At 42.4% G+C, this 14,144-nt stretch overlaps 1 protein-coding gene across 1 annotated transcript in view; it reads right to left on the reverse strand.

Annotated features, from left to right (window-relative positions):
* Window positions 1-14,144, reverse strand: part of LOC144683575 (differentially expressed in FDCP 6 homolog) — a 169,443-nt gene that overhangs the window by 90,493 nt on the left and 64,806 nt on the right. Inside the window, exon 3 of the mRNA XM_078546726.1 lies at window positions 5,171-5,356. Coding sequence (XP_078402852.1) covers window positions 5,171-5,356 — 186 coding nt within the window. The remainder of the gene's footprint in view (window positions 1-5,170; window positions 5,357-14,144) is intronic.

Genomic DNA, 14,144 nt, shown 5'->3' on the forward strand with positions numbered 1-14,144 from the left:
ATAGTAAAATAAGGCAAAGTCAGCATGGTTTCATCAAGGGGAGGTCATGCCTGACAAATCTGTTAGAATTCTTTGAGGAGGTAACGAGCAGGTTAGACAAAGGAGAGCCAATGGATGTTATCTACTTGGACTTCCAGAAGGCCTTTGACAAGGTGCCGCACAGGAGACTGCTCAGTAAGATAAGAGCCCAGGGTGTTAGAGGCAAGGTACTAGCATGGATAGAAGATTGGCTGTCTGGCAGGAGGCAGAGAGTGGGGATAAGGGGGTCCTTCTCAGGATGGCGGCCGGTGACTAGTGGAGTTCCGCAAGGGTCAGTGTTGGGACCACAACTTTTCACTTTATACATTAATGATCTAGATGAAGGAACTGAGGGCATTCTGGCTAAGTTTGCAGATGATACAAAGATAGGTGGAGGGACAGGTAGTATTGAGGAGGTGGGGAGGCTGCAGAAGGATTTCGACAGGTTAGGAGAATGGGCAAAGAAGTAGCAGATGGATTACAACATGGGGAAGTGTGAGGTCATGCACTTTGGTAGGAAGAATAGAGGCATAGACTATTTTCTAAATGGGGAGAGAATTCAGAAATCTGGAGTGCAAAGGGATTTGGGAGTCCTAGTCCAGGATTCTCTTAAGGTTAACTTGAAGGTTGAGTCGGTAGTTAGGAAGGCAAATGCAATGTTGGCATTTATTTCGAGAGGACTAAAATATAAAAGCAGAGATGTGCTGCTGAGGCTTTATAAGGCTCTGGTCAGACCACATTTAGAATATTGTGAGCAATTTTGGGTCCCGTATCTCAGGAAGGATCTCAGAAGGTTCACGAGAATGATCCCAGGAATGAAAGGCTTAACATATGAGGAATGTTTGAGGACTCTGGGTCTATACTTGATGGAGTTTAGAAGGATAAGGGGGGAATCTGATTGAAACTTACAGAATACTGAAAGGCCTGGATAGAGTGGACATGGGGAAGATGTTTCCATTAGTAGGAGAGACTAGGACCCAAGGGCACAGCCTCAGAGTAAAGGGAAGACCTTTTAGAACAGAGATGAGGAGAAACCTCTTTAGCCAGAGAGTGGCGAATCTATGGAATTCATTGCCACAGAAGGCTGTGGAGGCCAGGTCATTGAGTGTATTTAAAACCGAGATAGATAGGTTCTTGATTGGTAAGGGGATCAAAAGTTACGGGGAGAAGGCGGGAGAATGGGGTTGAGAAACTTATCAGCCATGATTGAATGGCGGAGCAGACTCGATGGGCCGAATGGCCTAATTTCTGCTCCTATGTCTTATGCTCTTATGGTCTTATCAGTTCACTACCAAGACTGAAGTTAGTGCAATGTAACAGGGGTCCTGTCAACTACTGATTCAATATTCTCTCTCATGGAATCTCGTAGAACTGGAGCGATGAGTGAACAGATGGCCGAATATGATTTTCATTGAGTAATCTTGTTAAGAACGGACAGGCTTCTCCGTAGTTTGCAATGGGATCATTTTAATGTCAGCTGGGAGCCTTCTGACTTAAGCCTTTAACCAAGGAGTACTGAGACACCTGCCATCACCACATAGACACGTTCAGCCAGGGACACATATAATTATAATTTGCTGTTACTTAGATTGGATTATTTCTGCTTATTTCCAGTTTTAAGGACCTTTCATAGCAAGGCATTGGGTGTTTCAGTATGGGGTTTTTATGTGCAGACATTAAATTTAATGGCCATCATACCGTCAGTAAATTTACCTTGAAGCACATCTAATGTTGCTGCCTATTTTAATCAGATATTGTCCAAATAATGAAGATATATTCAAATTTTAACCATATTTTTGAAGTTGCATTTCACGTTTTTCACAAAGTGACATCTGGGTCAGTTACAACAAGGACATCTTTAAAAAAACACTCCGGAAAGAACTTTAACAATGCAAACAAGTGATCATTTAAAAATATGCCCAAGACTCAACTCGTCAATCCGTTCATAAATTAGTGCAGCACTCCTCCCAATCAGGAATAACATTTAACAGTCCTGCAGTATACACTGAACACATGTGGACCAGAAATGGGCTTGTGTTATTTAACTCGTCAACTGGAATGAGTTCCAGCCAAATGATTTGAGTTTCTCACCAAATTCCAGCTGGCATGCATTATTTAGTTTGATGCTTCAGCGGAAAATCAAGAAATTTTACTTTTTCTTAAAATAACAAGTAACCTAATTGTCTAACCTGTTGCCTAATTCTAGAAAGAACACAAGAACCAGGAGCAGGAGTAGGCCATTCAGCCGCTCGAGCATGCTTTGCCATTGAACAAGATTATGGCTGATTTGATTGTAGCCCCAAGTTCACTTTCCTGCCTGCTTCCGACAACCCTTCACTTCCTTGTTAATCAAAAATCTATCTAACTCTGCACTTAATATAAGCAATGACCTGGGAAGGGAATTCCACTAATGGCCCTCAGAGAAAAAAACTTCTCCTCATCTCCGTCTTAAATGGGAAAACTCTAATTTTTGAACTGTGTCCTCTTAGCATCTGCCCTTTCAAGTACACTCAGAGTCTTATGTTTCAATAAGATCACTGCCCATTCCTTTAAACTCCAATGGGCCTAGGGCCAAGCTGCTCAACCTTTCCTCATAAGATAACCCCTTCAACCAAGTAATCAATTGTGTGAACCTTCTCTGAACTGCTTCTAATGAAATTATATGCTTTCTTAAGTAAGGAGACCAAAACTCTGCACAGTGCTCCAGATGCAGTCTTATTAAGGCCCTATACAGTTGTAGGAACACTTTCCTACTTTTATACTCAATTCCTGTTGCAATAAACGCCATCATTTACCTTCCTAATCACTTGCTGTACCTGCATACTAAGGACGCCCAGATTCTCCCTCTGTGCCACAGATTTCTGCAGTCTCTCTCCAATTAAATAGTATACTGCTTTTCTATTCAGCCTGCCAAAGTGCACAAGTTCGCATTTTTCCACATTATACTCTATCTGCCAAATTTTTGCCCACTTACTATCAATATCCCTTTATGGACTCTTTATGTCCTCTTACAAACTTACTTTCTTATCTATCTTTGTGTTATTGGCAAATTTAGCTGGCATACATTTGGGCCCTTATCTGAATCATTGATATAGAATTTAAATAGTTAAAACCCCAGCACTGATCCCTGTGGTATTCCACTAGTTACAGCTTGTCAACCTGAAAATGACCCATTTATCCCTACTTTCAGTTTCCTGTTAGCTAGCCAATCCTCTATCTATGCTAATAGGTTACCCCCTACATCATTCTTTTGTGTAGTAACCTTTGTTGTGGCACCTTATTGAATGCCTTCTGGAAATGCAAATACACCACATCTACCGGTTTCCCTTTATCCACCTTGCTTGTTATTTCCTCAAAGAAATCTAATAAATTAGTCAAATATGAGTTCCCTTTCACAAAGGGAAACTCATGCCTGATTGTATTTTGATTTTCTAAACGTCCTGCTATTACCTCCCTAATAATGGACTCTAGCATTTTGCCCATGATGGATGTCAGGCTAACTGACTATAGTTTCCTGCTTTCTGTCTCCTTTCTTTCTTAAATAGAGACGTTACATCTGCAATTTTCCAATCGGCTGGGACCTATCCAGAATCTAGGGAATTTTGGAAGATTATGACCAATGCATCAACTATTTCAGCAGCCACTTCTTTTAAGACCCTAGGATGCAGGCCATCAGGTATTGGGGACTTGTCAGCTTTTAGTTCTAATGGTTTTCCCAATGCTTTTTCCCTAATGATTATGATTGTTTTAAGTTCCTCCCTTTGAATTTTCAAGTATTCTTGGGTTTTTTTTGTGTCTTCCACTGTAAAGACAAATGCAAAATACCTGTTCAATGCTGTCTGCCATTTCCTCGGTTCCCATTATTAATTCCCCAGTCTCACTTTCTAAGGGACTAACACTCACTACAGTTACTCTTTTCCTTTTTAAATACTTGTAGAAACTCTATCTGTTTTTATATTTCCAGCTAGCTCATACTCTAATTTCTCCCTCAATAGTTTTCTAGTTATTCTTTGCTGGTGTAGTCTGTCCAATCTTCTGACCTACCACTTACCTCTGCAGTACTGAAGGCTTTACCCTTCGCTTCCTTAGTTAGCCATGGATTGTGCATCCTTCTCATAGAGACTTTCTTTCTCAATAGAATATATCTTTGCTGAGAGTTATGAAATATCTCCTTAAATGTCTGCCACTGTTTCTCTACTGTCCTAAGATTTAACCTATTTTCCCAGTTCACTTTAGACAACTCTGTCTTCATACCTTTGTAATTGCCTTTACTTAAATTTAAGACACACACTTCTCACCCTCAAACCGAATGTGAAATTCTATCATGTTGCGATCAATGTTGCCTAGAGGTTCCTTTACTACGAGGTCATTAATTAATCAAGTCTCAATGCACGTTACCAGGACTAGAATAGCCTGCTCTCTGGCTTGGCTCTAGAAGATGCTGCTCTGAGAAATTGTGCTGAATACACTCTATGAATTCATCTTCCAGGCTACCTTTGCTAATCTGATTTGTCCAATCTATAAAATGATTATAATTACCCATGATTATTGCAGTACCTTTCTTACAAGCCCCCATTACTTCTTCCTGTATACTTCGTCCTACAGTGTAGCTAACTACAGTTTAGTGGGCCTATAAACTCCCACAAGTGACTTCCTACCTTTGCTATTTCTCGTCTCTACCCAAACTGATTGTACATCTTGATCTTTTGAACTAAGATCATCTCTCACTACTGTCCTCATGTCATCCAGTTCGATGTGCACAGAAATCCCAGCATCCAACAAACCTATATCAAAGGCTAATCTTACAGGTTGATTAGAAGTAACAAAGCCAACAATGTAAAAACGATGTTCTACATAAGTGCGCAGCACCATGATGTAGAGGGAAATAGGATCCATCACCCACTCTGCCGAATTCTCCATCTCGGCCTGAGCAGAGGTCAGATGTGTTCCAGCAGAGGGTGAGGATCTATATTACATAGCAAACCAAGCTCCTGTTGCCATTATCACTCTCATCAATGTAAAAATAGACAAAACAAAATTATCCATGTGCCCAAAATAAAAAAAAACAGCAGCCACATCCACAGCATTTAATCAAACAAATGCATTTCTTTGAAACCAATTCAACAGTAAACAATTTCTAGAAAATTCTCACCTCGTCAGGAACCATCACGAGTGGATATTTGTCCTCAGAGAGAAAGTTGAAGAGGCACCATAACCTGAAGGCATCGTGGTCAGAAAGAGTGCAGTTTCCATTCTTGTCATGTCTATAGTTCTTCTTAGCAGATAGAGTCCAACAGAGTTCATCAAAGTTTTCTTTGACAAAGGCACCTTCCTCAACCTAAGACAGGCAGGAATTCAGCATTTACTTTTAGATGCTAAACCGGGCACATATTTTGAAACCAAATTTCCTTTCACACAACAATCATAACAGGAAAGTCAAGACCTTTGCCTTCTCAATAAACTGTCAAACTCACATATCCAAGTAAAATTCACATTCTTGTCCTTAGTCAGGGTGGCCACGACAAATAAGATTACGTTCTATTACCAGTAAATTTTATACATAAATGTAATACATAATTTTTTTCTGGATTATTTTTGCAGAATTTTAATTATTATTTCAAAAATAAAAGTATTTCCACATTTGAAACATCCTGACAGTCAGAATGGTACGTGCAAATAATGGTGATTGAAGTTAGTATTGAATTTTCAATCACATTTTGCAGCCTTGTTTCTGGCTGCTTAAGTTGCAGTGCTCATTTGAAGAAAGGGTTTCCTCAATTACTTCTAAGGGCCAAAACTTCTGCCTTTATTGCCCTATTTGACCCTGAGAAGAGCTTCCAACTACATATCTGTGCCATCACTATCTTCACCTCCAGAACATTGCTCGACTAAGCCCCTCATCAACTCTTACCTCTAGACTTGACTATTCCAGGGCATTCCTGGCTGGCCTCGCAACTTCTATCCTCCATAAACTTAAGGCCACCCAAAACTCTGCTGGCCACATCCTAATCTGCACAAAGTCCCATTCACCCATCACCCCCATGCATACTAATCTACACTGGCTTCCAATTATCCTTACTTTGAAATCCCTCCATGGTCTCACTTCTCCCCATCTCTGTAAGCTCCTCCAGCGTCACAACCCTACTCCAATTCTGGTCTCTCGCGTGATTTTGATTTTGACTGCCCCACCCTTGGTGGTTGTACCTGCTGCTGCCAAGGCCCATAGCTCTAGCATTCCCTCCCTAATCTTCCCCACTTCTTTATCTCTCTTTCCTCCTTTAAGACACTGCTTAAAACCTACCTCTTTGTTCAAACTTTTGGTCAGCTACACTAATAGCTCCCTATGTGGCTTGATGTCAAACTTTATTTGATAATGCTCCTGCGAGGCTTTTCACTAGGTTAAAGCACTGCGTAAACACAAGTTGTTGGCATCATTGTTATCCACCATTTTTACAAGGCAAATGACGGCTGGAACAAAAATCCCCGATTCTGGAGTTCCCACATCTGCTTCACACGTAGGACCTGACTCTGTCTGGGCCAATACACTAACTGAGTGGATGCATAATGGCCTTCATAAAAAGGTACGTGGGCTGAATCTTTTAATAAAATGTTGGGAGGCTGGCCCACTTCCTACGGAAACTAAAGACATAATAAGAAGGATCGAGTCTTGGGCTTTGTCAACTGCCCTCCCAAGAATGAGGCGCCAGAGCTTCTTGTAGGCTTGGCCTGGCAGATGCCAGAGATGTGCCCAAAAGGCATTGGTTCACATAACCGATGAAGGTGTCATCCTGCTGGCATTGCCAGGTCCAGTGGGATCAATACAGAACTCCGTTTGGATTACAACCTGAGAAACCTCAGGGCTCTGTTGCTTAGTGCTTCCCACAAGTGATCACTCAAGAGTTTTGCTTTTAATTGTGTTCCTGCAGCAACAACCATGGCTAGACAATGTACTAGTTATGGTAATGCTAATTCAAACTGCAGCTGAAATGTGGTGACATAACACTCTCAAGTCACAGTCAACAGTCACAGGATAAGTAGCTCAGACTCAATGAGGTCATGCTAACTTTGAGTGATGGTGTAACACGGGCAATATTGAATTAGCCACCCATTATACACATCATAGAAACATAGAAAAACAGAAGCAGGAGATGGTCATTCGGCCCATCGAGCCTGCTCTGCCATTCATTATGATCGTGGTTGATCCTCTACCTCAACGCCATACTCCTGCTCTCTCCCCATACCCCTCGATGCCTTTACTGTCTATTTCCTTCTTAAGTATATTTAGTGACTTGGCCTCCACAGCCTTCTGTGGTTGGGGATTCCACAGGTTCACCACCCTCTGAGTGAAGAAGTTTCTCCTTATATCAGTCCTAAATAGCCTACCCTGCATCCTGAGATTGTGACCCCTTGTTTTAGGCTCTCCCAGCCAGAGGAAACATCATCCCTGCATCCAGTCCTGTCAGAATTTTATACGTTTCAATGAGATCCACTCTCATTATTCTAAACTCCAGTAAACACAGGCCTAGTTGGCCCAATCTGTCCTCATATGACAATCCTGCCATCCCAGGAATCAGTCTGGTGAACCTTTGCTACACTCCCCCCATGGCAAGTATATCCTTTCTTAGATAAGGAGACCAAAACTGCACACAATACTCCAGGTGTGGTCTCACCTAGACCCTGTGTAGCTGCAGTAAGACATCCTTGCTCCTGTACTCAAGTCCTCTCGCAATGAAGGCCAACATACCATTTGTTGTCTTAACTGCTTGCTGCACCCGCATGCTTGCTTTCAGTGATAGGTGTACAAGGACGCCCAGGTCCCTTCGTACATCAACATTTCCCAACCTAGCACCATTTAAATAATACTCTGCCATTCTGTTTTTCCTACCAAAGTGGATAACTTCACACTTATCCACATTATGCTGTATCTGCCGTGTATTTTCCCCACTCACTGAACTTGTCTAAATCGCCTTGAAGCCTCTTAACATCCTCCTCACTACTCACATTCCCACCTAGTTTTCTCTCATCAGCAAACTTGGAAATATTACATTTGATTCCCTCATCCAAATCATTGATATATATTGTGAATAGCTGGAGTCCAAGCACTGACCCCTGCGGTACCCCTGAGTCACTGCCTGCCGAAAAAGACCCATTTATTTTTATTCTCTGTTTCCTGTCTGCTAACCAATTCTCAATCCATGCCAATATATTATCCCCAATTCCATGTGCTTTAATTTTATACACTAACCTCTCAAGTGGGACTTTATCAAAAGCTTTCTGAAAATCCAAATACACCACATCCACTGGTTCTCCCTTATCTATACTGCTAGTTATGTCCTCAAAAAATTCCAGTAGGTTTGTCAACATGACTTCCCTTTCATAAATCCATGATGACTTTGTCCAATCCCATTGATATTTTCTAAGTGTCCTAGCATTTTCCCTACCACTGATGTTAGGCTAACTGGACTGTAATTCCCTGTTTTTACCCTCCCTCATTTTTTAAATAGCAGGGTTACATTTGCCACCCTCCAATCTGCTGGGACTGTTCCAGAATCTACAGAATTTTGGAAGATGACAACCAACGCATCCACTATTTCCATGGCCACCTCCTTTAGTACCCTGGGATGTAGATTAACAGGCCCTAGGGATTTATCAGCTTTCAGTCCCATTAATTTCTCCAGCACTTTCTTTTAGTAATACTAATTTCCTTCAATTCCTCCTTCCCACTAGACCCTCGATTCCCTAGCATTTCTGGGAAGTTATTTGAGTCTTACTCCGTGAAGACAGAACTAAAGTTCTTTCCATTGAATTCATCTCTCCATCCACCCTATCAATTTCCTTTAATATCTTGAAATATTCAATCAAATCACCCCTTAACCTTTTAAGTTTCAGGGAATACAACTCTACTTTGTGTAAACTCTCCTCATAATTTAAGCCTTGGAATCCAGGTATCATTCTGGTAAATTTAAGCTGCCCTCCTTCCAAGACCAATACATCCTTCCTAAGATGTAAAACTGAACACAACACTACAGGTTTGGTCTTGCGAGAGGTCTGTAAAATTGTAATGTCATTTCTACCCCCTTGTATTCTAGTTCTCTATATATAAAGGCCAGCATGCCTTTAGTCTTTCTTTAAAAATTATTTTTGTATCTGTTCATGACATTTTAATAATCTATGTAAAAAGACCCTTAGAAGTCTCTTGGGTCTGCTTCTAGACATGCAACATTTCGAAGTTAAACTGATCTATTTTTCTAGGTCCAAAGTCGATGATCTCATACTTGCCTCATTAGTTATGTGCCTGACACTACTCACTGGTTTAATTTCCACACACAATAAATTATTGAAATAAATTTTCCATCAATTATATCTCAGCTTCATTATAAAGTTACATTTTTTTCAGTTTTTCCATATTTTAATTTCAGGTTTTAATGCAAAAACATTCTTTTCAACTTTTGAAGTTGACATTTTAATCTTTTTGATGAGTTGGAGATGGGAACAGTAAACAGTACTAACCCATTGCAAAACGTACATGGGGATTCCGCTGTGATATTTTTACCCAAGTAGGTCATTTTGTATCCTTTCTACTAACTTAATTCTAGACATACCGATCAAACCAAAATCACTTTTCTGTAAACGAAATGGATTCAAGTAGGTCTACCATTTGAATTTGACATTATAATGTTATTCACATCTCAAAAATATCACACAGTCTGAATTGAATTGCTTTAACATGACACTAGAAAATACTTTTGAACAGATTTAGGACGGACCATGCATTCTGGTCAGCACAAACTTCCTTTATTTCTCCACAGCAGCCACGAGCTACTAAATGCAGCCTGAATGAAAGCATGCACATGTCTAACGACATTACTCCACAACCACAGCCTATGTGACAAACCACAGGGAATCCAATTGCAGTAGGTTTAAGTAGAGGAAGTTCAACAGTTCTTAACCAGGCTTGGTATCTTGCCATACATTCCGTCTTTGGCAAATCAAGTAGATATGGACTATATAGGGTCATAGGGTAGAATTCACCACCCCCCCCCCCCCCCCCCCCACCCAGTTGTGAGGGGAAGTTCAGGAGCGGGCGCGTGGAGGCGCGCCTCCGATCGGCGCCCCCAATTAGGGGTGTGCCTTCATTTTATGTGGGCAGGTCAATTAAGGCCCACCCAGTGTGACGATCGCAAGGAAGTGCTATGCACTCCCTGTGCGGGCGGTGGGGGGGAGGATTCCCTGAGCCGAGAGTGCACGCTTTCGCGCATGCGCATGATAGAGTGCACTCATCTCCCTGAGGCTAAGTGCTGCCTCAGGGAGATCAGCTCCACATTAAAAAATGTTAAAAACAGGAAAAAAATATTTCCCTGACATGTCCCCTCATGTGACAGTGTCACAGGAGTTGGGGCATGTCCATCACTTTTAGTTACACTTTTATTAAATTTTTAAAAACATACATGAAACCTCATCCTGCCCGTGGATGAGATTTCATGCTTTTTTCAATGCCCACCAGGGCTCCCGGCCTGCCCGCCAACCTTAAGGTTGGACGGGCAGGTCCACTAATTATGTTAATTACTTTGTCAATGGCCTCAATAGGCCGTTGACAGGTCGGTGAGCACACAGCTGATTCGGCTGAGCCCCCGCCGATCTGAAAATTGAAATGATGCGGGGTGATGTTGGGAGTTCCGCCCGACGTCATCCCACGTCATTTTATGCGTCGGCGAGCAGGCCCCGCCCCCTGCTCGCTGACCGGGAAATCCTGGCCATAGAGTTATACAGCACAGAAACAGGCCTTTCAGCCCATTGTGTCCGTGCAAGCCATCAAGCACCAATCTATTCTAATCCCATTTTCCAGTCCTTGGCCCGTAGCCCTGTATGCTATAGTGTCTCAAGTGCTCACCTAAATACTTCTTAAATGTTGTGAGGGTCCCTGTCCCTACCATCCCGTCAGGCAGTGAGTTCCAGATTCCAACCACCCTCTGGGTGAAAATTCTTTTCCTCAAATCCCCTCTAAACTCCCTGCCCCTTACCTTAAATCTACGCCCCCTGGTTATTGATGCCTCCGCTAAGGGGAAAAGTATCTTCTTATCTATCCTACCTATGCCCCTCATAATTTTGTGTACCTCTATCAGGTCCCCCCTCAGCCTTCTCTGCTCTAAGGAAAACAACCCTAGCCTATCCAGTCTCTCTTCATAGCTGAAACACTCCAGCCCAGGCAACATCCTTGTGAATCTCCTCTGCACCCTCTCCAGTGCAATCACATCCTTCCTATAGTGTGGTGACCAGAACTGCACACAGTACTTCAGCTAAGGCCTAACTAGCATTTCATACAGCTCCAACATAACCTCCCTGGTCTTATATTCTATGCCTCGGCTAGTAAAGGCAAGTATCACATGTGCCTTCTATAACCACCTTATCTACCTGTGCTGCTGCCTTCAGGGATCTATGGCCATGTACACCAAAGTCCCTCTGATCCTCTGGTACTTCCTAGGGTCCTACTATTCATTGTGTATTCCCTTGCCAAGTTAGTCGTCCCAAAATGCATCACCTCACACTTCTCAGGATTAAATTCCATTTGCCACTGCTCTGCTCATCTTACCAGCCCATCTATATCATCCTGTAATCTAAGGCTTTCCTCCTCACTATTTACAACACCACCAATTTTCATATATCTGTGAACTTACTGATCATACCTCCTACATTCAGGTCTAAATCATTAATGTACGCTACAAACAGCAAGGATCCTAGCACCGATCCCTGCGATACACCACTTGTCACAGGCTTCCAATAAGAAAAAACAACCTTTGATCATCGCCCTCTGCCTCTTCCCACTAAGACAATTTTGGATCCAAATTGCCAAATTTCCCTGGATTCCCTGGGCTCTTACCTTCTTGACCATTCTCCCATGCAGGACCTTGCCAAAAGCCTTACTGAAGTCCATATAGACTACATCAACTGCACTACTCTCATCTACACAACTAGTCACCTCCTCGAAAAATTCAATCAAATTTGTTAGACATGACAAAGCCATGCTGACTATCCCTGATTAATCCCTGCCTCTCCAAGTGGAGATTAATCCTGCCCCTCAGAATTTTTTCCAATAGTTTCCCTACCACTGATGTTAGGCTCGCTGGCCTGTAATTACCTGGTTTATCCCTACTACCCTTGTTGAATAATGGTACCACATTCTCTGTCCTCCAGTCCTCTGGCACCTCTCCTGTGGCCAGAGGATTTGAAAGTTAGTGTCAGAGGCCCTGCAATCTCCTCTCTTGCCTCACATAGCAGCCTGGGATACATCTCATCTGGGTGTGGGGATTTATCCACTTTTAAGCCCACTAAAACCATTAATATCTCCTCCCTTTCAATGCTAATTTGTTCAAGTATATCACAGTCCCCTCCCTGATTTCTACACCTACATCGTCCTTCTCCATAGTGAACACAGATGAAAAGTAATCATTCAAAACCTCACCTATGTCCTCCGGCTCCATGCACAGATTGCCACTTTGGTCCCTAATGGGCCCTACTCTTTCCCTGCTTATCCTCTTGCCTTAATATATTTATAAAATGCCTTGGAATTTTCCTTTAGCTTGCCCACCAGTGTTTTTTCATGCCCCCTCTTCGCTCTCCTAATTACTTTTTTAAGTACCCCCTACACTTCCTACAATCCTCTCGGGCTTCTTCTGTTTTCAGCCCTCTGTATCTGCTATAAATTTCCTCTTTTTTCCTTATCCAATTCTCTATATCCCTTGATATCCAGGGTTCCCTGGACTTGTTGGTCCTACTCTTCACCTTTATGGGAACATGTTGTCCCTGAACTCTCACTATATCCTTTTTGAATAACTCCCACTGGTCTGATGTAGACTTTGCTAAAAGTTGCTGCTCCCAGTCCACTTTGGCCAGATCCTGTCTTATCATACTAAAATCAGCCTTCCCCCAGTTCAGGACCTTTATTTCCAGTCCATCTTTGTCCTTTTCCATAACTAAATCTTAAGAGTTATGGTCATTATCCCTGAAATGCTCCCCCACTGACACTTCTACCACTTGCCCGGCTTCATTCCCTAAGATTAGGTCCAGTAAGACCCCTTCTCTTGTCAGACTTCCTACGTGCTGGCTCAAAAAGCTCTCCTGGATGCACTTTAAGAATTGTGCCCCCTCTAAGCCGTTCACACTAAGACTATTCCAGTTAATATTGGGGAAGTTGAAATCCCCTATTATTATAACCCTATTATTTTTACACTTCTCTGAGATTTGCCTACATATCTGCTCCTCTATCTCCCTGACTGTTTGGAGGTCTATAGTACACTCCCAGCAAAGTGATTGCCCCCTTTTTGTTTCTAAATTCTATTCACATGGCCTCATTTGAGGAACCTTCTAAGATACCATCCCTCCTTACTGCAGTAATTGGCTCCTTGATCAATAGTGCAATGCCACCTCCTCTTTTACACCACATCCCCCCCCTGACCCGACCCTGTCACGCCTGAAGATTCTATACCCTGGAATATCGTGCTGCCAGTCATGCCCTTCCCTCAACCATGTCTATGTGATTGCAACAATATCATATTCCCATGTGTTAATCAACGCCCTAACTTCACCTACCTTACTTGTAAGATCCTCTATCTATTTGACCTGAAAGAGTGACAAATGGCGAGATACATAGCCTGGTTGAGAACTGGTGACATTTCTCGCAACCAAAAAGAGAGTCATATTGGACTCGAAAGATTAACTCCATTCCTCTCTCCACAGATGCTGCCAGACCTGCTGAGCTTTTCCAGCATTTTTTGTTTTATTGCACAATTTACAAAATTGTGAACAATTCACAAAATTGTGAACAATTCACCAGGGCCGGGGGCTGGGGGGGGGGGGGGGGGGGCGCGGAGAGACTGCTTCTAACTCAACGTTTCTGAAACTAGCGCAAAAGCTTGTAGAAACCCGAATTGCACTGAACACGATAAGCATTTAAAAAATTCATGATCTTTTGCACTGATTACCCTGATTTTGGGCGAGGTCTGCCAAGAAAACCAGCACAACCAAGTGAAAACTGCAGGCTCTTACGTTGGAAAGACTGAAGGAGGCGGCCAAACCAAACAATTGCTCCTCGCACCAAAAGTAACTGTCAAGACTTGTTCAGTCAAACA

This window comes from Cetorhinus maximus, chromosome 8 (genome assembly GCF_964194155.1).
Source record: "Cetorhinus maximus chromosome 8, sCetMax3.hap1.1, whole genome shotgun sequence".
NCBI lineage: Eukaryota > Metazoa > Chordata > Chondrichthyes > Lamniformes > Cetorhinidae > Cetorhinus > Cetorhinus maximus.